We start from the raw sequence: 27044 nt of genomic DNA, 5'->3' as shown, positions 1-27044 counted from the left end.
TATGACGTAGGAAATTATATTTCTTACGAGGCATTTTCACCCTCTTTTCGGGATTTTGTTGCTTCGCTGCAAACTGTATCTGTTCCTAAGGATTGGAAGGCGGCCAAGTTGGACCCGAGATGGTGCAATGCAATGATGGAAGAACTAGAGGCTTTGAAGAAACATAAAACATGGGAGTTAACATATCTCCCTAAAGGAAAGAATATAGTAGGCTGTAAGTGGATCTATTCTGTAAAATATAATGCGGAAGGAAAAGTGGAGAGATATAAGGCAAAACTTGTGGCAAGAGGATATAGTCAGACTTATGGCATTGACTATGATGAGACATTTGCACCAGTGGCAAAAATGAGCACTGTCAGAATATTGATCTCTTGTGCAGCAAATTTCGGATGGCCCTTGCATCAACTTGATGTCAAAAATGCATTTCTGCATGGTGATCTTCAAGAGGAGGTGTATATGGAGATGCCACCAGGATTTGTCAGACCTGAAACTAAAAGGAAGGTATGTAGACTGAAGAAATCTCTATATGGTCTCAAACAATCTCCACGGGTCTGGTTTGACAGGTTTAGACAAGTGGTGTGTGGCATGGGATATGGTCAATGCAATGGAGACCATACCTTATTTTACAAACATTCTGAGCAGAAAATCACTATCCTTGTTGTGTATGTTGATTATATTATTATCACAGGAGATGATGATGTGGAAATCGTAAAACTGAAAGGATGCTTGAGTTAAGCCTTTGAGGTGAAAGATTTGGGAAAACTTAAATAGTTCCTTGGAATAGAAGTTGCAAGATCGTCAAAAGGGATATCACTATCTCAAAGAAAGTATACATTGGATCTCTTAGATGATATGAGCATGCTGGGGTGCCGAGTGGCTTCAACACCTATTGACCAAAATAATAAAATCACAGCAGAGTCTGGAGAACCCATAGACAAGGAGAAATATCAAAAACTTGTTGGAAGACTAATATACGTATGCCACACGAGACCAAATATATCGTTTGCAGTGAGTGTAGTGAGTCACTATATGCATGAACCGAGGGATGGACACGGAAGCAGCTCAAAGAATCTTGAGATACTTGAAGGGCACTCCGGGAAAAAGATTGTGGGTTAAAAGTAATGGACACCTAAATGTAGATGGATATTGTGATGCAGATTGGGCTAGCTGCTTAGATGATCGAAGATCCACCTCAGGGTATTGTGTTTTTGTTGGAGAAAATTTGGTGTCATGGAGAAGTAAGAAACAATCTGTTGTCTCGAAATCAACAGCCAAGCAGAGTACAGAGCTATGTCATAGGGCTGTGTGAAATGTTGTGGGTACGAAACCTTCTAAGAGAGCTGAAAATTTTAAGGCAAGAAAACTTGAAAGTGTGATGTGATAATATGTCTGCCATAAACATATCAAACAACCCTGTCCAACATGAGTGAACTAAACATGTGGAAATAGACAGATTCTTTATCAAGGAAAAGATTGATGCAGGGATTATCTCATTGGCTTATGTGAGATCAGGACAACAAGTGGCAGACTGTTTAACAAAAAGATTGGGATCAATGGAGTGTAATCTTGCCTGTGCCAAGATGGGGATGATTGACATTTATTATCCATCTTAAGGGGGAGTGTTGGATAACTGTTGGTGTATCTGTTGGGCTGTCTTCTTGTTATCTATTGTGGCCCATCTGGCCCAGCCTAGTCCTGACCTATATAAGGTGCTTCTATCTGTGTAACCCTAAGAAGGGAGTGTTCCTCCCTTCAGCCTCCTTCTACCTCAGGTTAGGCCCTCACATCTGTCCAAATTTATTTTACAACATAAGTGGCGTCGGATTGCAGCTCCAACGAGCTAGCTAGTTTTTCGACTTAGCTACTTTGGTTTTCTTGTTATACTTGCAACTTATATTTAGTCACGGCTTGGTTCGGAGTGCATTATAGTTATGCAGAGATCGGGTGTAATACTTAAACTTTTTTAAGTAATAAAACGCGCCCAGCTTTCTGTACAAACCAAATGAGAAACGAGAAAAGTAGCACGCTGCGCCAAAACTCTGTCCCTTCTTCTGTTCTTCGTCTTCGACAGGTTCAGAAACTAGACAGTGCAGACGCAGGCCTCAGCATGCAGGTTTATTTGTGAGCATCAAAGTTCGCCCGTGCAAAACAATTGGGATACCTAATCTAATCATGGATGTCGTGCAGATGCTAACCGGCCGGAATGCAAAGTTAGCACGCCTGCAGAGATTCATAACCCAACTGCAGGCCCGATCATATATTTCTAATCTAAGATTATTATTTTTCCTCACGAGTCACAAAGTCCAAAGTCTAATTATTTGAAGAACATCCAAGGCAGATAGCTCAATCATAGAGTTGGTAATCAAATCAACACAAACTGTTGTTTTGGCCTCTAATTGCTCCACTCGTACAAGCAAGAGTGCATGCACACTTGGTCAAAGCCCCATGCAATTGTTTTTGTTCTTCAAAATACTTGTAAAATCTTTCACACGCACAAACCTGTAGTTGTTTTAGTTTTGTTCCTTTTAGGATAACCTGTTGTTGCTTTAATATGCATGCTTGTTTGTTTGTTTGTTTGTTTGGTAATGGGCCATTCACCATCCATATAAAAATGCTTATAGAGACATAAAGATAAAAAGACAGTGATGTCTAGTGTTTATTAAGAGAACAAAATCCTGAAATTAGGGAGGCAAATATTGTCCCCAACCACTAGGTCTTGTGCCTAGGGGACACTGAGTGACCCCATCAGCAAGCCTGAAACCATCACACAGTAATCTATTCAATTTTTCAGGTATCTTAACATTATGGTGAGTAAGCTTCAATGCACACATGAAAAGGTCTTGCAGAGATCGATGTGGATGTGACCCTTATTGGTTTTGCTCCAAAGTGCACGACAATACAGTCTTTTCCCCAAGTTTTATAGGGAAAGAAACACGGTGTAGTGCTGAGTGAACCACCAAGGTGGTGTGGCAGTCCACATCCTGCTGATGAATACTGACACCGGCTCCGGCTGATTTTATCTCCAAGCACGGCCTTCTAAAGTTTCTTAATTTTTCTATTTATGTGGATAGCATATATGGATTTTAGATTGCTCCTGCAAATTATGGTGATTTGTAGGGCAATGAAGTGGGCATGATTAACCTCCTAACCCGCTTTGCGGCTACTCAATGTAGTAACACGTGGAGAGCTAAAAAGAAAAGTTACAAGAAGATTCGTTTTTAGAGATCATTTGATCCTCAAACTTTGGCTTTCATTGATTTAACATGTGTCCCAATTAGATTTCTTGCTCTGTCATGCTGTGGAGCTCGTAATACTCCAAAAATCAGTGTCAAAGTTTACAAACCATGAATGCTCTAGCCAATGTAATATCATTAATCTGAGCTTAGTTATGTTCTTGTCCTGTTGAAAAAATAAGGCTGCAAAATCATGTCAGCCTATCGTCGCAAAAGACTCCGAGGCAGACAGATGCCCTCAATCTCAGTAACTTGGGTCCAGCAGTGGTCAGGCTAGAAACTTGGGTTGCTAACTCTACTACCACTTTAGGTACTGCACTTTAGAAGCAAGAAGTGACTTTCTGCATCTATCTTTAGCTGCTGCCTTGTGCTGTCAATAGAATGTTCCTATCTTTACAGGGGTCATCAGGGGTAAAAATTACTAAATCCGTTAGTACATTTACCTTTTGACGTCTTAGCTAGGCTATACAACTTTTGGTGGGTAACTCTTGCACAGGTTCATCTGCTGCAATAGTTTACTGCAGATGGCACACTGTTCCGAACTGAAACCAAAAGGTAACTGAATCTGGTAAAAAGGTAATTAAGACAAGCAAGTGTTAAGTATTGTTGCATAGTACTGTGATTCATGAACTGCACTTTTATCCATTCTGCATCATTTTTTAACTACGCTAAGTACCGCGGTCTCTTAGCAGCAGAATGTTCTTCTGCACTGACACTGACAGGAGTCACATTCGGTAATTGTAATAACAAAACAATCATGGTCAGCTTTTGACAATGTACCATCTGCAGAAGAAATTCCCGGATTGGATCTATCCAAGCTCGTAAAGTTCGATCGGCCATGTTCTGTAACTTTTTTTAAGTTAAACGAGATCAGATCTTGGCTGCAACTAGGACTGGAAAATGCCCTGTGTCAGGGAACTAACGGAAGAATGAGATGTAAAAGAACATGCATTACAGCTCGAGCAAGGTACGAGTTTTATCTTAATCAAAAGCGCGATAAGCCGGCCGTCTAGAACTTAACCATGTGCCTGCTATCTCCATCCATGTTGCCCTCACTCACAGCGCCAGGCATTCACCTTGCCATCCTTCTTGAGCTCTGATGGGATCTGAATCCGAACCACTCTCCGTCTTCCCATGATGCTCCAATGCCGCCATGTAACCCCCATTACTCAAAGCGCTGTGATTTGTGAGCCATGTGTGACACCTAATATGTCCCCTAACCTCATGTGGCTGAATGCTTAACCTAATGCATGCTAGTATAACTTGTAGATGATTTACCTAATGGCTAATGCATGTGAAAAGATTTGACCAAAGGCATGTTGTAACTATTAGAGGTCATGCTCTTGTGGTGGTAGTGTTACCTACTTCTTGTTGGATGGCATTGACTAATTAACTGCATGTTATAGGCTAACACAAGGCTAGTTTGGGATCATACATAGCCGGGTGGGTCTTGAAGATTTAACTAACCAACCTAAGGATATGTTTTACATAATAAACTACCATACCAGAATTCTACTCAAAGACATGTTCATGTTCTTGCCAAAAGATGAAAATTTTCGACCGCGTCTCTTCTTTTCGAATACTTTCCAGGGCTTTGCCTCCTAGCAAGTATTTTATCCCTGCTAATACGCTAACCTTTTACTGGCCATGTGCACCCAAAGATTCCTGCCTCACCGTCTCATTTTGTTTAACACACAAAAACCTCTGATGATGCCTATGATGAGTTCACTTCACAGGCAGTAACAATAGTTTTTGTTTTCGGTCTCTTGCGAAAGTTAGGCATGTGATGTGAACATGCGCTTTGAACCTCGCGAAAATAGTACGGCATGGAAGCTGCAGAGAGAGTAATTTAGGTAATCCTCTGGATTAGATTAACTGGTGGTGGTATTCCATGTCCATGTGCAAACGGTGTAAGAATGTGCTGGTAGCAGGGAAGATGCTTGGAAATTTTTCTGCGTCAAGTGCTGCAGACAATACTACACGGAGAGGAACATGGCAGAGAGCAGCGTCCGTGACATTCTGATTCTGCTGCTGTAAGTTTTGCAGATCTGAGAAAGCTGCAGGAGGAGAGAAGAAGAAGAAGGGGAAATATACTGCATAGGAGTGCAATTTTGACCCAACGAGGATGGACGCGGCGCTGCAGATATACGATTGGTTGCTTGCTGCTAAGTAGATCATCAGTCCCAACGAGGTTAGATTGCCAAGAACGCAGAGCATGTTCCACCTGCATGACTGCATCACTGCAGCAACACTGAATGATGTTTTCTGCAAGGACTCAGACTTCTGAATATCGTCAAGAAGTAAACCATAGGACAGCAGAACGACAGCCAAGAAAACAATACTGGCATTTTCAGTACAGTGGTCAGAAATATACTGCATAGGAGTGCAATTTTGACCGAGCTTAAGGTAGGATGCGACTTTCACATACTAGCTAAAGTTACAATATGGCATACACTAAGGTTGCTTTAAAAACAATTCTGGAACAACACAGAGAATGCAAGTTAACAAATTGTTGCAAAAAAGAAATGTCTGAATCACTGTAGACAAGAAGAAACATTGAGAAGGTAAACACTCGGTAGAGAGCATGTCAAGGAAAACAGTAAACAAACACCAGCAGCTGCTTAACCTCTGTGCTCTGAGCTTATGACCACACTGCATCGACGCAGTACAAAAGAACAAAGTTCCACAGGGGCTAGAACACCGTACTTTTAACGATAGATTAAGAAGCTGGGTTACCGAGAGAAAGAGAATTACAACAGCATCATCGCGGCGCGGAGCCCGAGAGAGAAGAGATGTTTTTCCTCACTCACATCCTAAGCATGATTAACAATGGCATCAACTAGGGTCAAATGATGGCATCAAGAGGCTCCATTGCAATGCAGGCGTTTTCCTCCCGCCTTCCTTCTCAGTTCTCCCTGCTTAAACAAATGATCATATTCCTTCCTCATTCAAAACTCCAAGAACATTTTTTCTCTTTTTTTCGAAAATCAAGTTAACCACTCACTCACACACTCACTGAGACAGTGCACCAAATCAAATCTGTAGGAGTAGCAGTACTTTATTAAGAAGAATATCCTGCAAAAAAGCTATGCTAAGAGCATGTCTAACAGGCCCCTTACTTTTCTGCCCCGTATCTGGCTGCTTTTTCGCCCCGTATCGAAAAGTTGGCAACGAAAGAGCCATTCCGTCTAGCAGAACCCGTATTTCGCCCCGTATTTTCAAAAATAAAAACCCCGGGAAGTTCGATTTCAATGATCATACTACGGATTTCATTGATCATACTACGGATTTCATTGATTCTACATCCAGAATGCGCGATCCTACTCGGGGACGTCGACTAGGTACGAGTCCGCCTCCGCCTCCCGCAACTCCGCCTCCTTCGCGGCGGCGATGGCCGCCGCCACCTCTTCCTCGACCGCCCTCTTCCTCTTGGCGTCCTCCTTCAGGAACTGCCGTAGCTCCTTCAACAAGTCGGGGGCCTCCTCGTCATCGCCGGCGAGCGGAGCTCTTCTAGCGCTGGTGCTCCCGCTGCTCCAAGCCTCCTTCGCCCAGCCGGCGGCGCTCCCGGCCGGCGCGCCACTCGTCGAACTTGAGCCCGCTCATCGGCTTCATCGGCGGATCCTCGATGAACCAGCGCCCGCCCCGCGCGAAGTCGATTAGCTTTTCCGGGACGGACGCGGCGCCGTTGTGACTTGCAGGCCGCGCGACGGCCGCCGGCGGCGGATCTTTGCGGTGCCGCCGCCACGCTTCCTCGACGGTGTCCGGCGAGCGGGATCGCTTCGATCCGGTCGCCGGCGAGGCCCTCATCGCGGCGGCGGGAGTCCATCCTAGCGGCGGCGGTGGAATGCGTGGCGGGGGCGCGGCTAATTTCTCGCCGGAGCAGGAGGAGGAGGCGGCGGCGCGCGGCGGAGCTAGGGTTGCGAGTGAGGGGTTAACCCCTCACTCGCACCTGCGCCCACTATATGTACGGGCGACGGGGCCGATTTCCTGGGCCCCGTATTCCGCCGAAACGGGGTGGCCCGAATACGGGGCCTGCTAGACGGCCCAAACCGCGCCTGCCCCGTATATCGCCGGAATTTTACGGGGTGGGCGGGTTATACGGGGCCTGTTAGACCTGCTCTAAGCTATGGCTTGCTCGTTCGGATCCAGATCTCCAGGCACAACCAAAACCTTTGAGCTATAAACAAATCCCGGGGTTTCCCTCCCACTCTGCAATCCCAATGCCATAGATAGTAGGCGCCACCACCACCAAGTCCTCACCTGCCTCGCCTCTCTCTCGCTCGCTCCACGCGTGCCGCACCAGGCCGCCGGCAATGCCTCCTCCTCCGCGGTTACGCGCCATCGCGACATGGCTGCTCCTCGCATGCGTCTGCGGCGCGGCGTGCTTCCTGCCGCGTGCCCATGGCGCCAACGACCAGGGCGAGGCGCTGCTGCGATGGAAGCGCTCGCTAACGAACGGCACGGGTGCAGGCGCCGCGCTGGGGACGTGGAGCGACTCGGACGCGAGCCCGTGCCGGTGGACCGGCGTGGCGTGCGATGCGCGCGGCAACGTGGTGTCGCTGATCATCAAGAACGTCGACCTCGGCGGGACCGTGCCGGCGGGCTTGCTCCGGCCGCTCGCGCCGTCGCTAGAGACGCTGGTGCTCTCGGGAACAAACCTCACCGGCGCGATCCCCAAGGAGCTCGGGGCGTTCGCCGCGCTGACCACCGTTGACCTCAGCGGGAACCTGCTCTCCGGCGCGATCCCGGCCGAGCTGTGCCGGCTCGCCAAGCTCCAGACGCTGGCGCTCAACACCAACTCGCTGCAGGGCGCCATCCCCGACGGCATTGGCAACCTCACCGCGCTCACGTCCCTCACGCTCTACGACAACGAACTGAGCGGCACGATCCCGGCGACCATCGGGAGCCTGAAGAAGCTGCAGGTGCTGCGCGCCGGCGGGAACCCCGCGCTGAAGGGTCCGTTGCCGTCCGAGATCGGCGGGTGCACCGCCCTCACCATGCTCGGCCTCGCCGAGACCGGCCTCTCCGGCAGCCTCCCGGACACGATCGGGCAGCTCAAGAACCTCCAGACCCTCGCCATCTACACCGCCATGCTCACCGGCACCATCCCCGAGAGCATCGGCAACTGCACCCAGCTCACCAGCCTCTACCTGTACCAGAATTCTCTCACCGGCCCCGTGCCGCCGCAGCTCGGCCAGCTGCGCAAGCTGCAGACGGTGCTCCTGTGGCAGAACCAGCTCGTTGGCACGATACCGCCGGAGATCGGCAACTGCAAGGAGCTAGTGCTCATCGACCTGTCGCTCAACGGGCTCACGGGCCCCATCCCGAGGAGCTTCGGCGGGCTGTCCAAGCTCCAGCAGCTGCAGCTCAGCACGAACAAGCTCACCGGCACCATCCCATCGGAGCTCTCCAACTGCACGTCGCTCACCGACGTCGAGGTGGACAACAACGAGCTGTCGGGGGAGATCGACATCGACTTCCCGAGGCTACGCAACCTGACGCTCTTCTACGCGTGGCAGAACCGGCTCACCGGTGGCGTGCCCGCGAGTCTGGCCCAGTGCGAAGGCATGCAGTCGCTGGACCTCTCGTACAACAACCTCACCGGCCCCATCCCGAGGGAGCTGTTCGCCCTGCAGAATTTGACCAAGCTGCTGCTCCTCAGCAACGAGCTCTCGGGGTTTATACCGCCGGAGATCGGCAACTGCACAAATCTCTACCGACTCCGGCTCAACGAAAACCGGCTTTCGGGCACCATACCTGCCGAGATCGGCAAACTGAAGAACCTCAATTTCCTCGACCTTGGAAGCAACCGCCTCGTCGGCCCTCTGCCGGCGTCCATGTCGGGGTGCGACAACCTCGAGTTCATTGACCTGCACTCCAACTCCCTGTCCGGCGCGCTCCCGGACCAGCTTCCGCGCAGTCTTCAGATCGTCGACATCTCCGACAACCGCCTCACCGGGCTGTTGGGCCCCGGCATTGGGAGGCTGCCCGAGCTGACCAAGCTTAGCCTCGGGAAGAACCGGATCTCCGGCGGCATACCACCGGAGCTTGGTTCTTGCGAGAAGCTCCAGCTGCTGGACCTCGGCGACAACGTGCTCTCGGGCGGCATCCCGCAGGAGCTGAGCATGCTTCCTTTCTTGGAGATTTCGCTCAACCTCAGCTGCAACCGCCTGTCGGGCGAGATTCCGTCGCAGTTCGGCAGCCTCGATAAGCTCGCCTGCCTCGACGTGTCCTACAATCAGCTCTCCGGCAGCCTAGCGCCTCTCGCGAGGTTGGAGAACCTCGTCACGCTCAACATCTCCTACAACGCTTTCTCCGGCGAGCTCCCGGACACGCCCTTCTTCCAGAAGCTACCGCTCAGCAACATCGCCGGCAACCATCTGCTTGTCGTTGGCGCTGGCGCTGACGAGAACTCCCGGCGGGCGGCCGTCTCGGCTTTGAAGCTCGCGATGACGATCCTCGTGGCGGTGAGCGCGTTCCTCCTTGTGACTGCCACGTACGTCCTCGCCCGCTCGCGCCGCCGGAACAGCAGTGCCATCAACAGTGGCGCCGCCGAGGCGTGGGAGGTGACCCTGTACCAGAAGCTAGACTTCTCGGTGGACGACGTGGTGCGCGGCCTCACGTCGGCGAACGTGATCGGCACGGGAAGCTCGGGCGTGGTCTACCGCGTGGAGCTCCCCAACGGTGAGCCGCTCGCCGTGAAGAAGATGTGGTCCTCCGACGAGGCCGGCGCGTTCCGCAACGAGATCTCGGCGCTGGGCTCCATCCGGCACCGCAACATCGTGCGTCTGCTCGGGTGGGGCGCCAACCGGAGCACCAAGCTGCTGTTCTACACCTACCTGCCCAACGGCAGCCTCAGCGGCTTCCTGCACCGCGGCGGCGTCAAGGGCGCCGCCGACTGGGGCGCCCGGTACGAGGTCGCGCTCGGCGTCGCACACGCCGTGGCGTACCTCCACCACGACTGCCTGCCCGCCATCCTGCACGGTGACATCAAGGCCATGAACGTCCTGCTCGGCCCGAGCAACGAGCCGTACCTCGCCGACTTCGGCCTCGCACGCGTCTTGACCGGCGTGATCGAGCCCGGCAGCTCCGCCAAATTGGACACGTCCAAGCCACGCATCGCTGGATCATATGGATACATCGCACCAGGTATAATTAAACGATCTTCTGATTTTTATCTAATTTGTTCAAGGGAAATTGTTATTGTGAATTTGTGATTACTAATTGAGATTCTTCTTGGAGCAGAGTACGCGTCCATGCAGAGGATCACGGAGAAGAGCGATGTGTACAGCTTCGGCGTCGTGGTGCTGGAGATGCTTACGGGGAAGCACCCGCTGGACCCGACGCTGCCGGGCGGGACGCACCTGGTGCAGTGGGTGCGGGAGCACACGCAGGCGAAGCGGGCCGTGGCGGAGCTCCTGGACGCGCGGCTGCGCGGCAAGCCGGAGGCGCAGCTGCACGAGATGCTGCAGGTGTTCGCCGTGGCCATGCTCTGCATCAGCCACCGCGCCGACGACCGGCCGGCCATGAAGGATGTCGTCGCGCTGCTAAAGGAGGTCAGGCGGCCCACCGATGGCGCTGGCGACGAGGGAAAGGAGCAGCCGTGCGGTGCTCAAGCCGAGCAGCGCCCGCCGGCTCCTCGGAGTGCGCTGCCGCCGATGGGCGGCTCCTCAAACTGCTCCTTTGCCATGTCTGATTACTCAAGCTAAGCTGCGTGTTGCAGACTTGCAGTACTAGATAACAGCCACACTAAATGTGTATGTAGAATTTTTGGAAATATCAGTAAATTAGTAGGTAATTATTCCATGTATTGCTTAAGGTTATATAATGTGATTATTCAGATACAGACCATCAGGTTATGTTCATATGTTACATACTCTAACATCCTCCTTAACCTAAAACTCAGAAGAGATTTAGATTACGACTTAAACTCATCTAAACCTTTTTTATAGGAAGCGTCTTTGTGAACTCATCAGTAATCTGATCTTTGTTTGGAGATGAACTTGATATCAAGATGGTTGTTTGCAACACGTTCACGAACAAAATGATAATGCGAGCATGAAAAATTGGATTAAAAGTAGCACCCAAATTATCACACCATAAGCAAGGCTTCACATAAAGCTAAACACCAAGTTCGGTACGCAATGCTCCCAAATTAATTCTGTTGTGGTATTGTCCAATGATTTGTACTCAGCCTGTGCTGGACGAGACACAATGGCATGTCTGCGAGCACTCCAAGAGACCAAATTTGAATCTATAAAAATAGCAAAACCTCATGTGGAACGCCTGTTCTCTAGACAACCTGCTCAATCTCCATCTGAAAAAGCACTAAGAAGTGTAAATGATGACTTTATTAAAGTTATGCCAATCTGGGATGTATCTCTAACATAGCGAAGAATGTGTTTAACAGATGTCCAATAAGCAGTAGTAGGAGCATGAAGGTATTAACAGACCTTATTAATAGAGAAAGATAGGTCTGAGCGAGTAAGAGTGAGATACTGAAGAGCACCAACAATGCTTCTATACTGTGAACTATCCTCAGGGGCCGAGTGGAGTACCTTCATGAAGGAAGAGAGGTTCGGATGGCGACAGTGGTGTAGGTGCAGCCTTGCACTCAAGCATGCCAACTTTGGCAAGAATATCACATGCATATTTTTCTTCTGTGAGGAGCTAACCGCATGATGTCATTTTCACTTCAATACCAATAGTAGTGAAGACCTCCCAAATCTTTTATGGCCAAAATGGGCATTAAGATCCTTGAGAAAAAGTGAGATTGCATCATATGAAGAGCTTGTTACATGTCATCAACATAAATCAAGATAAAATGGTAACACCAGATTTAACATAGAGAAATAAGGAAGTGTCAGCTTTCGATGGAAGAAAACCCAAATCCTGGAGTTTTGCACCCAACCGAGAATACCATGCACAAGGTGATGAGGTGTCGTCATGGTGAACAGACAGATGCCATGGGATGGCTTAAGTTGGGGCCGAATGTGCGCTAGAGGATTCGGGGGAGGGTTTTGGTTATATGGGGATGAATTCCGCATGGATTCCCGGATGCTTTCTTGATGAACTTGGCCTTGGCCAGAGGTAGAAGAAGAAGAACACAAGGATTATCTCGACTAGGAATCTCTCTATTCCATCAAATTAGGTTACAAGCTATCAGATACAAGGTAGGACGTACCCGCGTTAGGGTGTGCCCCCTCTCCTTATATAGGGGAGAGGGTGGCTTACAAGGGAAGAAACCCTAGGAAACCCTAAAGGCATCTTTGACTAGACAAACTACTTTACAAAGCCTCTTTGGCAGCAGGTGACGTCGGTATGTCTTTAATCAGGAATGGTGACATCCTCCGGTAGCTTTTACGTCATCTTCTGCCCTTGGGCTCAGAGCTTCGATTAAAGCTGAAGTGCTTCGCTCATCCTTGTCCTCTAGTCCTTGAGGGAATCTTTGATCAGACTGTCGACGTGCTACAGTAGATCCTATGCCTGTTTTCCGGTATCTTATACCGGTTTTCTGGTATCTCCTTGGCCTATTCCGGTATACCCCTTCTGGGATACCGGCATAGTTTCACTTAAGCACGAACTCAACTTCATTATCCGGAATAACCTTTAAACCGGTACCTCCACAGCCTAAACAAGGCTAGTTTGCCATGCTTTTGGCATACCGGGGGTCATCCCCCCAACATTAGTCCCCGAAGCTGGTATAGTTCGGCGGATTCTGTCCAACAGACCATGGCAGGTTCCCATCTCAAAGTACCGGTTTAAACCTTCCGGCGTCTAGTTAAAAACCTTCCGGCGTCTCTGCCGAAACCATCTCATCACACCGAACTCAGCAAAAGCTTCCGGTATCTTTCTTCCGTTCTTTTCGTCCGTGAGGACCAGCTTCTTACCCTTTGTATCTCAATTTCTCCTCTTGGCATATCTCCGGCTTAGATATCACCGGTTGCCTTTACTCCGGTATACCCCGCCTGGTATACCGGATGGTTTCATCCAACACTGTTAAACTAAGCCATCATAATCCGGTTTATTCTTTTATCCGGTACCTTATTCTTTTATCCGCTATCTTATTCCTTTTATTCCGTTATCTTATTTCTTTTCCGGTATCTTTGGTTAGAAACGACCATGTCCGGTATCTTTACCTTTGAGCTCCGGCATCATTTGCCTCAGTCTCTTATGTTTGTCGTGCTCCGGTATACCCCTCCTTGTATACCGATTTATTTCAACTTAGCTCCATTCTTACTCAACTTTGAGCATCCGGATTAATCTTTCCGGTTTAAAGTTAACCTCATCCGGTGTTTTACCGATCCCAATCCGAACAACCGAACTCATCCGAGCTTTTCCGGCTTCTTTTAGCTGGTATCTTTTACCAACAAGCCTCCGTCCGCTGAAAAATTTGCACCCTCATAGTATGATATTAATCAATACCGGTTTACAGATGAAACCCGATGTATATATATACTCACAGTCCCCGAGATTCGGGTTAAGTGAGAAACACTTAGCGTGAATCTTCCAAAAAACACTTCCTCTTTTTTTTTGCATCTTTTTCATACCGGTATACATAGTCCCCGAGTTTCGGGTTAAGCATGAAGGACTTAGCGCGAAACTCGCCAAAAAACCAGAATAGCTAGTCCCCGAGTTTTGGGTTAAGCACGCAGTACTTAGCGCGAAACTTGCCAACGGTTAGCTCTTGTTCCCATCTCCTTCGTTTACCGGCATCTTTTTCATACTGGTTTAGAGCCTTCTTGGACGTTCATCGGAATAGATTTTGCCAGCTTAGGCATGTTTGACACTTTGCCTGCTTGGGCTTTTGTCTCATATACCGGTGTGAAGCAGAAGAACCCATTGAAGAGACTGCTGAAGATACCTCCACTACCGACAACGAACCGGCCTCCACTGGCCAAGCTCCGAGGAGTTCCTCTCCGGAATATGTCTGATGAACCTTATTCCTGTGTCTCAAAAAACAACTTGTGAAATCCCCGGTATGCCGGGTGGGATGACGTAATATACAGTTAAATCATTTTGGTTGTGCTACTCTTAATTATGCCGGTATCTTATATGATATACCGGTAACTTATTAAGTTTAGTTAGTATGCTACTTTAGCAATTTGCCTTTACTGTTTTGCTTTGATCTTGCACTGTGAAGATTCCGGGATTGTTTCGGCATCCAATCTGATGCACACTTGGTTCTTTTGCTTTGGCTCTGCCTACCTCTCTGGGTTTTTTGGCGTATGAGTCACAAAGTTCTTTTGCCAAGCAAACACTTTCTTGAACTTAGAAATAACTCGAACTTTTTCACAAAAAACCGGTATAACCGGGGTTAGTCAAGCTTTCTTCGGATTGTTTGTTCTCAACCTCTCTTTGTGTGTTTCACGTGCTTGGATCCTTCCGGTTTATCTTGCTTGCCATGAAGCCGGGTTTCAGACAGCAGCTAAGTCGAAGACTCCGGTAGGTTTAACACGTTACTAAACCGGAAAAAGAAAATGTCCAACAACCAAACCGGTTACTGAAAAAATAAACATGTTGCATGCAATTCCGGTAGAGGCAGTCCCCGAGATTCATTCGAGGTGCTGGCATACTACTAATAGAAAATAAGGTAGAAAAAGAACTCCTTACATTTCACCTCCTGCGCCGGCCATCATCGCCTCCACGCTGTCAGCGGCGCGGCCAGAGCGCGGCTCGCGAGCAGCTGAAGACCTTGGCGGGTCCGGCGCCACCAGCACCAGCGATGGGTACTGGCGCTCCGGGACGGTGCCGAGGTAGATGCGGTGAGAGCCGAACTCGATGATGCGGCCGTTCTGCGGGAAACGACCGCCATTGGCGAAGCATCCAGTGTTGTCGTTGATGAAGTCCATGGCGAGGACGCGGTGGACGAGCGCAGTGACGACACGCTCGCCGGAGATGGTGAGGAGGCCCGCCCGAATATGAACTCCAGCAAGCGCAGCCTGCTGGCCCCACGGTGGGCGCCAACTGTCGTCGTGGTGAACAGACAGATGCCATGGGATGGCTTAAGTTGGGGCCGAATGTGCGCTAGAGGATTCGGGGGAGGGTTTTGGTTATATGGGGATGAATTCCGGATGGATTCCCGGATACTTTCCTGATGAACTTGGCCTTGGCCAGAGGTAGAAGAAGAAGAACACAAGGATTATCTCGACTAGAAATCTCTCTATTCTATCAAATTAGGTTACAAGCTATCAGATACAAGGTAGGACGTACCCGCGTTAGGGTGTGCCCCCTCTCCTTATATAGGGCAGAGGGTGGCTTACAGGGGAAGAAACCCTAGGAAACCCTAAAGGCATCTTTGACTAGACAAACTACTTTACAAAGCCTCTTTGGCAGCAGGTGACGCCGGTATGTCTTTAATCAGGAATGGTGACATCCTCCGGTAGCTTTTACGTCATCTTCTGCCCTTGGCTTTAGAGCTTCGATTAAAGCTGAAGTGCTTCGCTCATCCTTGTCCTCTAGTCCTTGAGGGAATCTTTGACCAGACTGCTGACGTGCTACAGTAGAGCCTATGCCGGTTTTCCGGTATCTTATACCGTTTTTTTGGTATCTCCTTGGCCTATTCCGGTATACCCCTTCTGGGATACCTGCATAGTTTCACTTAAGCACGAACTCAACTTCATTATCCGGAATAACCTTTAAACCGGTACCTCAACAGCCTAAACAAGGCTAGTTTGCCATGCTTTTGGCATACCGGGGGTCATCCCCCCAACATGAGGACATCCCTACCACACTACCACCTCCGTCATTACCAACTGAAGATGAACCTGCTGTGAAGCTCAAGTCCAATGAAGTTAGGATTGGACCAATGACACGAGCTCGTGCGAAGCTACTTAAACAAAAGGTGAACTTGTTCCTAAATAATACTTTGATTGATGAGAACTTTATACTTCCTAAATGCTATTACTTATGTATGATCAGGTATGAGGAGGGCGCAAGCATCGCACGAGGAGGAGAGGAGCAGCTGGACCAGAAGATGGACGTGAAGCTGGACATGGAGCTGGACATGAAGACATCCCATGGACGCGCGAGGGAGGAGCGGGAGGAATGCGCAAGAGGGGAAGCTGAAGTTCAGGCCGGTGTCAGATCCGGTCCGACCGGCCGTACCGCCGGACCATCCGGTCCCAGGCCCGGTCCAACCGGATCCAGCGCCGGGTCCATCCAGTTTCAACCGGCCGCGGCGCTTGTGCCATCCGGGCACTATCCAGTAAGCCCGGGAGCCTCGCCCGGTCACCACCCGGCGCCAGGCCCGGTTTGAACCGGACCGGCCGGTCCCAGACCCGGTCGACCGGCCGCCAGATCGGACGACTCCGAGTCTGTCTCGACCAGATCTATTCTGGGTCGGTTATTCTCGTACTTTTTCGACCTGAGGTCGTCCTGGACGCCTATATAAGTCCATAGGACGCCCCCAAAGTTGCTTTAGACCATGTTTAAGATAAACCCTAGTTCTTAGTTGTTTGCTCTGCAAAACTATTGAATTCCCTACACCATATTGCTTGATATTGTGTAGATCCCGATAAAGTCTTGTGTGATCTCGTTGTTCCATTGGGAATTAGACGGTTGCAACTTACCGCTTCGTGGTCGGCGGCTACGTGCGCAAGTGTGTGGAGTTGCGAATATCTTGCAGGGTTGAGAGCTGTTGCATTGGCGACAGGAACCAATCGAGAGATCTCGTTGCGTCATACAAGTTATCATCTACTTCATCAAGTTACCTCCGCTGCAATCACCCCGTGATCATCATCACCACCGTTGCTTACTGAGAAAATCGGGCCATCCCATATCATCTTGGTATCAGATTTCCAGTTTTCCTCGGTAAGCCATCCACAATCCACCCTATAGTTGAGTTGTAAGTGTTTCCTATCGAGAAAAAGCCATAAAAAGTTAGGGTTAGGGTTTGCCATAGCCTTAGATTGCACTAATTTCGAGTTTTAGTTGCTTTTCGTAGTTGTTTTTGCGTATCTTTTTCTTGCATCTAGTTTCAGTTATTGTTACTCTGTGTCCACATAGCATACAGTGTGTTGTCCCAACCATAGCCACAGCCTTTTGATATAAGTGACTAGGAACTTCCCCAGAAGAGACTAGTTTTACCGCTCGACAGCCTGCTCATTAGGGTTTGGTGCTTTGCATATCTTGTTGGCCGTGTTATCAAGGAGTTGAATCAAAAAAAACAGAAAATTGCAAAGAAGCAAAAAGAGCTACATAGCTGCGTTATAAAAGAAAATTCCAAAAAGAAAAGTGAAGTGCTAGAAGAATCAAGTGAAGGCCTAAGTTTACTTTACTGCACCCGTAGTTGAGCAATCTTGTGCCTGTCTCGCTGAGCTTTGCTAGCGTCTCTCTAGTGCATTGCAACTTTTCCTACATATAGTTGCATTGCCACATTTATCGCCTTGTGTGAGTATCATTGGTTGTCTATGGTCAGCGCTAGAGCTTTTTATTGGTGCAAATAGGTAGCCTACCTACAGCCCTACATATATCCTGCTTTTCCGTGTGATTTATTCTTATACCCTTGATATTCGCTTCGCTACATCCGTGCACTAGTTGTTACTACAAGTGGTAAGCAATACTAATTCACTTTGGAGCGGTAAGATTTCCTTTTCTTATCAGTTTTTGAGTGAGTTGTGAGAGTTCCACCATATATTTTTGATTTAGTGCACTAATCTACTAACGATGTCTGATAGTGATCAAAAACTTGTTAACCAGGAAAACAAGAGTGTTGCAGATCTCATCACATGGAGGGAGTTTGAGGCTCTTCGTAATGAGATGTGACGTGAATTCCGCGCTCAGGACGAGGTGCTTAATGGGACGGTCCAAGCGATCTCCCTGAAGCTGGATACTACATGTGAGACCGTCACTACGATGAAAGATCAAATGACGGATATACAGCTGATGTCTACGCACGCTTCTATTCCTGTAGACAGTGTTGGGCCTCCAAGAGCAGAGGTTTGTAGAATAGGACCAAGTTTCCCTTAAGTGAATCACCCAAGGTTTATCGAACTCAGGGAGGTAGAGGTCAAAGATATCCCTCTCAAGCAACCCTGCAATTACGATACAAGAAGTCTCTTGTGTCCCCAACACACCTAATACACTTGTCAGATGTATAGGTGCACTAGTTCGACGAAGAGATAGTAAGATGCAAGTGATATGGATGAATATGAGTGGTAATAACAATCTGAAATAAATATGGCAGCAAGTAAACATGTAACAGAACTTGTTGGAAACGGTGTTTCAATGCTTAGAAACAAGGCCTAGGGATCATACTTTCACTAGTGAACTCTCAACAATGATCACATAAATAAATAAGTTCTCTTCTCTTATGCTACTTCAAACACTCTCTTGTTGGATAACAAACACCATTCATTGTGTAGGGCTACAAGAGCTCCCTCAAGCCGGAGTAAACAAGCTCCACAACATTCGGAATTCATATTTAAGTAACCTCTAGAGTGCATAATAGACCGTTGCAATTTAGACCGAGTACTAACATAGCATACACACTGTCACCTTTAAGCTATGAAAGGGGGAATAGATCACATCAATACTATCATAGTAATAGTTAACTCCATAATCTACAAGAGATTACAATCATAACCTACGCCAAGTACTACATGATGCACACATTATCAACATTACATCATGGAGGAGGAATAGACTACTTTAATAACATCACTAGAGTAGCACATAGATTAATAGTGATACAAAGCTCATGATCACATAAAGATCACACCATGGGAGAGAGAGATGAACCACATAGCTACCGGTACAGCCCTCAGCCTCGAGGGAGAACTACTCCCTCCTTATCATAGGAGACAGCAGCGTCGATGAAGATGGCGGTGGTGTCGATGGAGATGCCTTTGATACGTCTCAAACGTATCTATAATTTCTTATGTTCCATGCTACTTTTATGATGATACTCACATGTTTTATACACATTATATGTCATTATTATGCGTTTTCCGGAACTAACCTATTGACGAGATGCCGAAGGGCCGGTTGTTGTTTTACTGCTGTTTTGGTTTCGGAAATCCTAGTAAGGAAATATTCTCGGAATCGGACGAAATCAACGCCCAGCATCCTATTTTTCCACGAAGCTTCCGGAACACCCGAGAGCCACCGGAGGGGAGCCCCGGTGGGCCCGGATGATAGGGCGGCGCGGCCGAGGCTAGGGCCCGCGCCCCCTATTGTGACACCACCTCGTCGGCCCTCCGACTCCGCCTCTTCGCCTATTTAAAGGTCCCCGACCTAAAACCTCGATACGAAAAAGCCACGGTACGAGAAACCTTCCGAGCCGCCGCCATCGCGAAGCCAAGATCCGGGGACGGGAGTCTCCGTTCCGGCACGCCGCCGGGACGGGGAAGTGCTCCCGGAAGGCATCTCCATCAACACCACCGCCATCTTCATCAACGCTGCTTGTCTCCCATGAGGAGGGAGTAGTTCTCCCTCGAGGCTAAGGGCTGTACCGGTAGCTATGTGGTTAATCTCTCTCCTATGTACTTCAATACAATGATCTCATGAGCTGCCTTACATGATTGAGATTCATATGAGTTTTGTATCACTATTCATCTATGTGTTACTCTAGTGATGTTATTAAAGTACTCTATTCCTCCTCCACGGTGTAATGGTGACAGTGTGTGCATCGTGTAGTACTTGGCGTAGGTTATGATTGTAATCTCTTGTAGATTATGAAGTTAATTATTGCTATGATAGTATTGATGTGATCTATTCCTCCTTCATAGTGTGATGGTGACGAGTGTGCATGCTATGTTAGTACTTGGTGTAATTGCAATGATCTATCATGCACTCTAAGGTTATTTAAATATGAACATTGAATGTTGTGGAGCTTGTTAACTCCGGCATTGAGGTGCTCTTGTAGCCCTACGCAATTAGTGGTGTTCATAATCCAACAAAAGAGTGTAGAGTGGTTTTATTATGTGATCAATGTTGAGAGTGTCCACTAGTGAAAGTATGATCCCTAGGCCTTGTTTCTAAGCATCGAAACTCCATTTATTTACTGTTTTGTTGCATGTTTACTCGCTGCCATATTTTATTCAGATTGTTATTACCACTCATATACATCCATACTACTTGTATTTCACCATCTCTTCGCCGAACTAGTGCACCTATACATCTGACAAGTGTATTAGGTGTGTTGGGGACACAAGAGACTTCTTGTATCGTGATTGCAGGGTTGCTTGAGAGGGATATCTTTGACCTCTTCCTCCCCGAGTTCGATAAACCTTGGGTGATCCACTTAAGGGAAACTTGCTGCTGTTCTACAAACCTCTGCTCTTGGAGGCCCAACACTGTCTACAAGAATAGAAGCACCCGTAGACATCAGCCTTCCGGGGGCAATTCCCCGTCCCGGCGGCGTGCCGGAACAGACACTTCTGTCCCCCGAATCTTGGCTTCGCGATGGCGGAGGCTCTGGAACTTTTCTCGTATCGTGGCTTATTGTGATAGGGTTTTCGCGACGGAGGCTTTATATAGGCGAAAGGGCAGCCTCGGAGGAGTCCTGGGGCAGCAAGACCATAGAGGGGCGCCCCCCCCCCTTGGCCGCGCCGCCAGGTGGGGTGGGACCCCCAGGGCTCCCCTCTGGTCCCTCTCTGGCTCTCTGGAAGCTTCCGTGAAATATAAGATCGTGGGTGTTGATTTCGTCCAATTCCGAGAATATTTCCTGTGTAAGATTTCTGGAACCAAAAACAGCAGAAAACAGGAACTGGCACTTCGGCATCTCGTTAATAGGTTAGTTCCGTAAAATGCATGAAAAAGATATAAAGTGTGAACAAAACATGTAGGTATTGTCATAAAACTATCATGGAACATCAAAAATTATAGATACGTTGGAGACGTATCAAGCATCCCCAAGCTTAGTTCCTACTCGCCCTCGAGTAGGTAAACGATAACAAGAATAATTTCTGAGGTGACATGCTACTTACATAATCTTGATCATACTATTGCAAAGAATATGAGATGAATGAAGTGATTCAAAGCAATGGTAAAGACAATGACTAAACAACTGAATCATATAGCAAAGACTTTTCATGAATAGTACTTTCAAGACAAGCATCAATAAGACTTGCATAGGAGTTAACTCATAAAGCAATAGATTCTTAGTAGAAAGTTTTGAAGCAACACAAAGGAAGATATAAGTTTCAGCAGTTGCTTTCAACTTCAACATGTTTATCTCATGGATAATTGTCATCATAAAGTAATATGATGAATGCAAATAAGAAAATATGTAGGAATCAATGCACACGGTTGACACAAGTGTTTGCTTCTAAGATAGAAAGAAGTAGGTAAACTGACTCAACATAAAGTAAAAGAATGGCCCTTCGCAGAGGGAAGCATGGATTACTATTTTTGTGCTACAGCTTTTATTTTGAAAACATAGAAACAATTTTGTCAACGGTAGTAATAATTCATATGTGTTATGCATAAGACATCTTATAAGTTGCAAGCCTCATGCATAGATTACCAATAGTGCTCGCACCTTGTCCTAATTAGCTTGGATTTACATGGATTATCATTGCATAACATATGTTTCAACCAAGTGTCACAAAGGGGTACCTCTATGTCGCTGTACAAAGGTCCAAGGAGATAGATCGCATTTGATTTCTCGTTTTTTATAGATCTCAACTAAGGACATCCATACCGGGACAACATAGAAAACAGATAATGGACTCCTCTTTAATGCATAAGCATTCAACAACAGATAATATTCTCATAAGAGATTGAGGATTGATGTCCAAACTGAAACTTCCACCATGATTCATGGTTTCAGTTAGCGGCCCAATGTTCTTCTCTAACAATATGCATACTCAAACCATTTGATCATGATGAATCACCCTTACTTCAGACAAGACGAACATGCATAGCAACTCACATGATATTCAACAAAAGTGTAATAGTTGGTGGCATCCCCAGAAACATGGTTACCGCTCAACAAGCAACTTATAAGAAATAAGATACATAAGCTACATATTCTTTACCACAATAGTTTTTAAGGCTATTTTCCCATGAGCTATATATTGCAAAGACAAAGAATAGAATTTTAAAGGTAGCACTCAAGTAATTTGCTTTGGAATGGCAGAGAAATACCATGTAGTAGGTAGGTATGGTGGACACAAATGGCATAGTTTTTGGCTCAAGGATTTGGATGCACGAGAAGTATTCCCTCTCAATACAAGGCTTTGGCTAGCAAAGTTGTTTGAAGCAAACACAAGTATGAACCGGTACAGCAAAACTTACATAAGAACATATTGCAAGCATTATAAGACTCTACACTGTCTTCCTTGTTGTTCAAACACTTCACCAGAAAAATATCTAGACTTTAGAGAGACCAATCATGCAAACCAAATTTCAACAAGCTCTATGGTAGTTCTTCATTAATAGGTGCAAAGTACATGATGCAAGAGCTTAAATATGATCTATTTGAGCAAAACAATTGCCAAGTATCAAATTATTCAAGACCATTTACCAATTACCACATGAAGCATTTTCTGTTGCCAACCAAATAATAATGAACGAAGCAGTTTCAACCTTCGCCATGAACATTAAAAGTAAAGCTAAGAACACCAGTGTTCTTATGAACGAGCGGAGCGTGTCTCTCTCCCACACAAGCATGAATTTATTCAGAGAATGAAAATAACAAAACGAAAATAAAAGCACACAGACGCTCCAAGTAAAGCACATAAGATGTGACGGAATAAAAATATAGTTTCACTAGAGGTGACCTGATAAGTTGTCGATGAAGAAGGGGATGCATTGGGCATACCCAAGCTTAGATGCTTGAGTCTTCTTGAAATATGCAGGGATGAACCACGGGGGCATCCCCAAGCTTAGACTCTTCACTCTTCTTGATCATATTGTATCATCCTCCTCTCTTGACCCTTGAAAACTTCCTCCACACCAAACTCAAAACAAACTCATTAGAGGGTTAGTGCATAATAAAAAATTCACATATTCAGAGGTGACATAATCATTCTTAACACTTCTGGACATTGCACAAAGCTACTGAAAGTTAATGGAACAAAGAAATCCATCAAACATAGCAAAACAGGCAATGCGAAATAAAAGGCAGAATCTGTCAAAACAGAACAGTCCGTAAAGACGAATTTTTCTGGGGCACTTAACTTGCTCAGATGAAAATGCTCAAATTGAATGAAAGTTGCGTACATATCTGAGGATCAAGCACGTAAATTGGCAGATTTTTCTGGGTTACCTACAGACGGGGCTGCTCAATTTCGTGACAGTAAGAAATCTGTTTTTGCGCAGTAATCCAAATCTAGTATCAACCCTACTATCAAAGACTTTACTTGGCACAACAATGCAATAAAATAAAGATAAGTAGAGGTTGCTACAGTAGTAACAACTTCCAAGACACAACAAAACAGTAGCAAAATAAAAACATGGGTTATCTCCCAAGAAGTGCTTTCTTTATAGCCATTAAGATGGGCTCAGTAATTTTAATGATGCACTCGCAAGAAATAAGAGTTGAAGCAAAAGAGAGCATCAAAAGCAGGTTCAAAACTCATTTAAGTCTAACCCACTTCCTATGCATAGGAATCTTGTACACAAATAAATTCATGTAGAACAAAGTGACAAGCATAGGAAGATAAAACACAAGTAACTTCAAAATTTTCAGCATATAGAGGGGTGTTTTAGTACCATGAAAATTTCTACAACCATATTTTCCTCTCTCATAATAATTTCCAGTAGCATCATGAACAAACTCAACAATATAACTATCACATAAAGCATTCTTATCATGAGTCTCATGCATAAAATAATTACTACTCCCAACATAAGCATAGTCATTCTTATTAATTGTAGTGGGAGCAAATTCAACAAAGTAGCTATCATTATTATTCTCATCACCATAATCATCAAATATAGGAGGCATAGTATAATCATAATAAACTTTATCCTCCATAGTAGGTGGCACCAAAATACCACTATCATTATAATCATCATAAATGGGAGGCAAAGTATCATCAAAGTAAATTTTCTCCTCCATGCTTGGCGGACTAAAAATATCATGCTCATCAAAACCAGCTTCCCCAAGCTTAGAATTTTCCATAGCGTTAGCAACAATGGTGTTCAAAGAGTTCATGCTAATAACATTGCTACAACTATTTTGCAAACAAAGTTCCATGGGTTTTTTTAATTCTCTCTTCAAACACATCATGTCCTAACTCAAGATAAATACTATCAAGATCTCTAATATTTTTGTTGTTTTCCATTAAGCCTAACTAGTGAAAACAAGAAACAAAAAGATGCAATTGCAGGATCTAAAGGAAATAGCTTCGAGCAGTCACACACCGGCAACAGTGCTAGGAAATAGCTTAGTAGTCGGAGAATGTGAATACCTTTTACCTTACCTCCCCGGCAACGGCGCCAGAAAATAGCTTGATGTCTACGCACGCTTCTATTCATGTAGACAGGTGTTGGGCCTCCAAGAGCAGAGGTTTGTAGAACAGCAGACAAGTTTCCCTTAAGTGAATCACCCAAGGTTTATCGAACTAAGGGAGGTAGAGGTCAAAGATATCCCTCTCAAGCAACCCTGCAATTACGATACAAGAAGTCTCTTGTGTCCCCAACACACCTAATACACTTGTCAGATGTATAGGTGCACTAGTTCGGCGAAGAAATAGTAAGATGCAAGTGATATGGATGAATATGAGTGGTAATAACAATCTGAAATAAATATGGCAGCAAGTAAACATGTAACAGAACTTGTTGGAAACGGTGTTTCAATGCTTAGAAACAAGGCCTAGGGATCATACTTTCACTAGTGGACACTCTCAACAATAATCACATAAATAAATAAGTTCTCTTCTCTTATGCTACTTCAAACACTCTCTTGTTGGATAACAAACACCATTCCTTGTGTAGGGCTACAAGAGCTCCCTCAAGCCGGAGTAAACAAGCTCCACAACATTCGGAATTCATATTTCAGTAACCTCTAGAGTGCATAATAGACCGTTGCAATTTAGACCGAGTACTAACATAGCATACACACTGTCACCTTTAAACTATGAAAGGGGGAATAGATCACATCAATACTATCATAGTAATAGTTAACTCCATAATCTACAAGAGATTACAATCATAACCTACGCCAAGTACTACATGATGCACACACTATCAACATTACATCATGGAGGAGGAATATACTACTTTAATAACATCACTAGAGTAGCACATAGATTAATAGTGATACAAAGCTCATGATCACATAAAGATCACACCATGGGAGAGAGAGATGAACCACATAGCTACCGGTACAGCCCTCAGCCTCGAGGGAGAACTACTCCCTCCTCATCATAGGAGACAGCAGCGTCGATGAAGATGGCGGTGGTGTCGATGGAGATGCCTTCCGGGGCAATTCCCCGTCCCGGCGGCGTGCCGGAACAGAGACTTCTGTCCCCCGAATCTTGGCTTCGCGATGGCGGCGGCTCTTGAACTTTTCTCGTATCGTGGCTTATTGTGATAGGGTTTTCGCGACGGAGGCTTTATATAGGCGGAAGGGCAGCCTCGGAGGAGTCCTGGGGCAGCCAGACCATAGGGGGGCACCCCCCCTTGGCCGCGCCGCAGGTGGGGTGGGACCCCCAGGGCTCCCCTCTGGTCCCTCTCTGGCTCTCTGGAAGCTTCCGTGAAATATAAGATCGTGGGCGTTGATTTCGTCCAATTCCGAGAATATTTCCTGTGTAAGATTTCTGGAACCAAAAACAGCAGAAAATAGGAACTAGCACTTCGGCATCTCGTTAATAGGTTAGTTCCGGAAAATGCATGAAAACGATATAAAGTGTGAACAAAACATGTAGGTATTGTCATAAAACTAGCATGGAACATCAGAAATTATAGATACGTTGGAGACGTATCAACAGCGCAGTCTTGCTGATTTGCGCTTAGCTGTTGAGAATTTGACTGCACAACAACAACAAGAAGATGACGAAGATGATGAGCTTCAAGATGACGCACACAATGCTCGTGGTGCGCTACGTGGTAATCGTCCTCGGGGTTGGGCTCCACTTGGCCGCAATGGTCGTGGACAAGATGAGGAAGATGGATTGGGTAAGCCCAAGTTTTCTATACCCAAGTTTGAAGGAGGAGCTGATGTTGAAGAATACCTCACTTGGGAGCTCAAGATTGAAAAGTTATGGAGCTTACATACACATTATACTGAAGATAGGAAAATAAAGCTTGCTTCTTCCGAATTTGATGGCTATGCATTGCGTTGGTGGGATGCATTTGTTCATAACCGAGATGAGGATGGTGAGCAACCTATACGCACATGGCGTGCTATGAAGGAGGCAATGACTTCTCACTTTGTGCCTACAAATTACTTGCGGAATATATTTGATAAGTTGACTCTTTTGAGGTAAGGTGTGAAGACTGTGGATGAATACTACATGGAGATGGAGATGCTTATGCAGCGTGGCCGTGTCCGTGAGTCTCTCGAGATGACAATGCAGCGTTTCCTCAACGATTTGAAGTATGATATCAAAGGCATTGTTCGTCAATACAGTTACACCAATATGAATCAATTGTTACATCATGCAAGAGAAGCCGAATCACAGTTGGCTGACGAAGCAAAGGTCAAAGGTCGTACTACGGGAGCTGGGCGTTTTACACCCCGCACGCCCCCATCTACGGCGCCAGCACCATCGACGCGCTCTGCACCATGCTCTACTCCACCTAGCAAGCCGGTCTCCAATGTGTCTAACACAAAGAGGTCCGAATCTGCTGCAAGTACGAGTGGCTCTAACATGTCTACTGCGCGTAACCGTGATATGGCTTGTCACACATGTGGTG

General features: G+C 46.6%; 1 protein-coding gene across 1 annotated transcript; it reads left to right on the top strand.

Moving 5' to 3' along the window:
* The first annotated feature begins 7546 nt into the window (after positions 1–7546).
* On the top strand, positions 7547–10942 carry LOC124651089 (LRR receptor-like serine/threonine-protein kinase RGI3). Its single transcript, XM_047190233.1, has 2 exons — positions 7547–10382; positions 10479–10942. Exons 1-2 carry the CDS (start codon positions 7547–7549, stop codon positions 10940–10942), a joined length of 3300 nt encoding a protein of 1099 aa, XP_047046189.1.
* The last annotated feature ends 16102 nt before the right edge of the window (positions 10943–27044 follow it).

This window comes from Lolium rigidum, chromosome 1 (assembly GCF_022539505.1).
Source record: "Lolium rigidum isolate FL_2022 chromosome 1, APGP_CSIRO_Lrig_0.1, whole genome shotgun sequence".
NCBI lineage: Eukaryota > Viridiplantae > Streptophyta > Magnoliopsida > Poales > Poaceae > Lolium > Lolium rigidum.
This window is presented reverse-complemented; position numbering and strand designations above follow the sequence as displayed.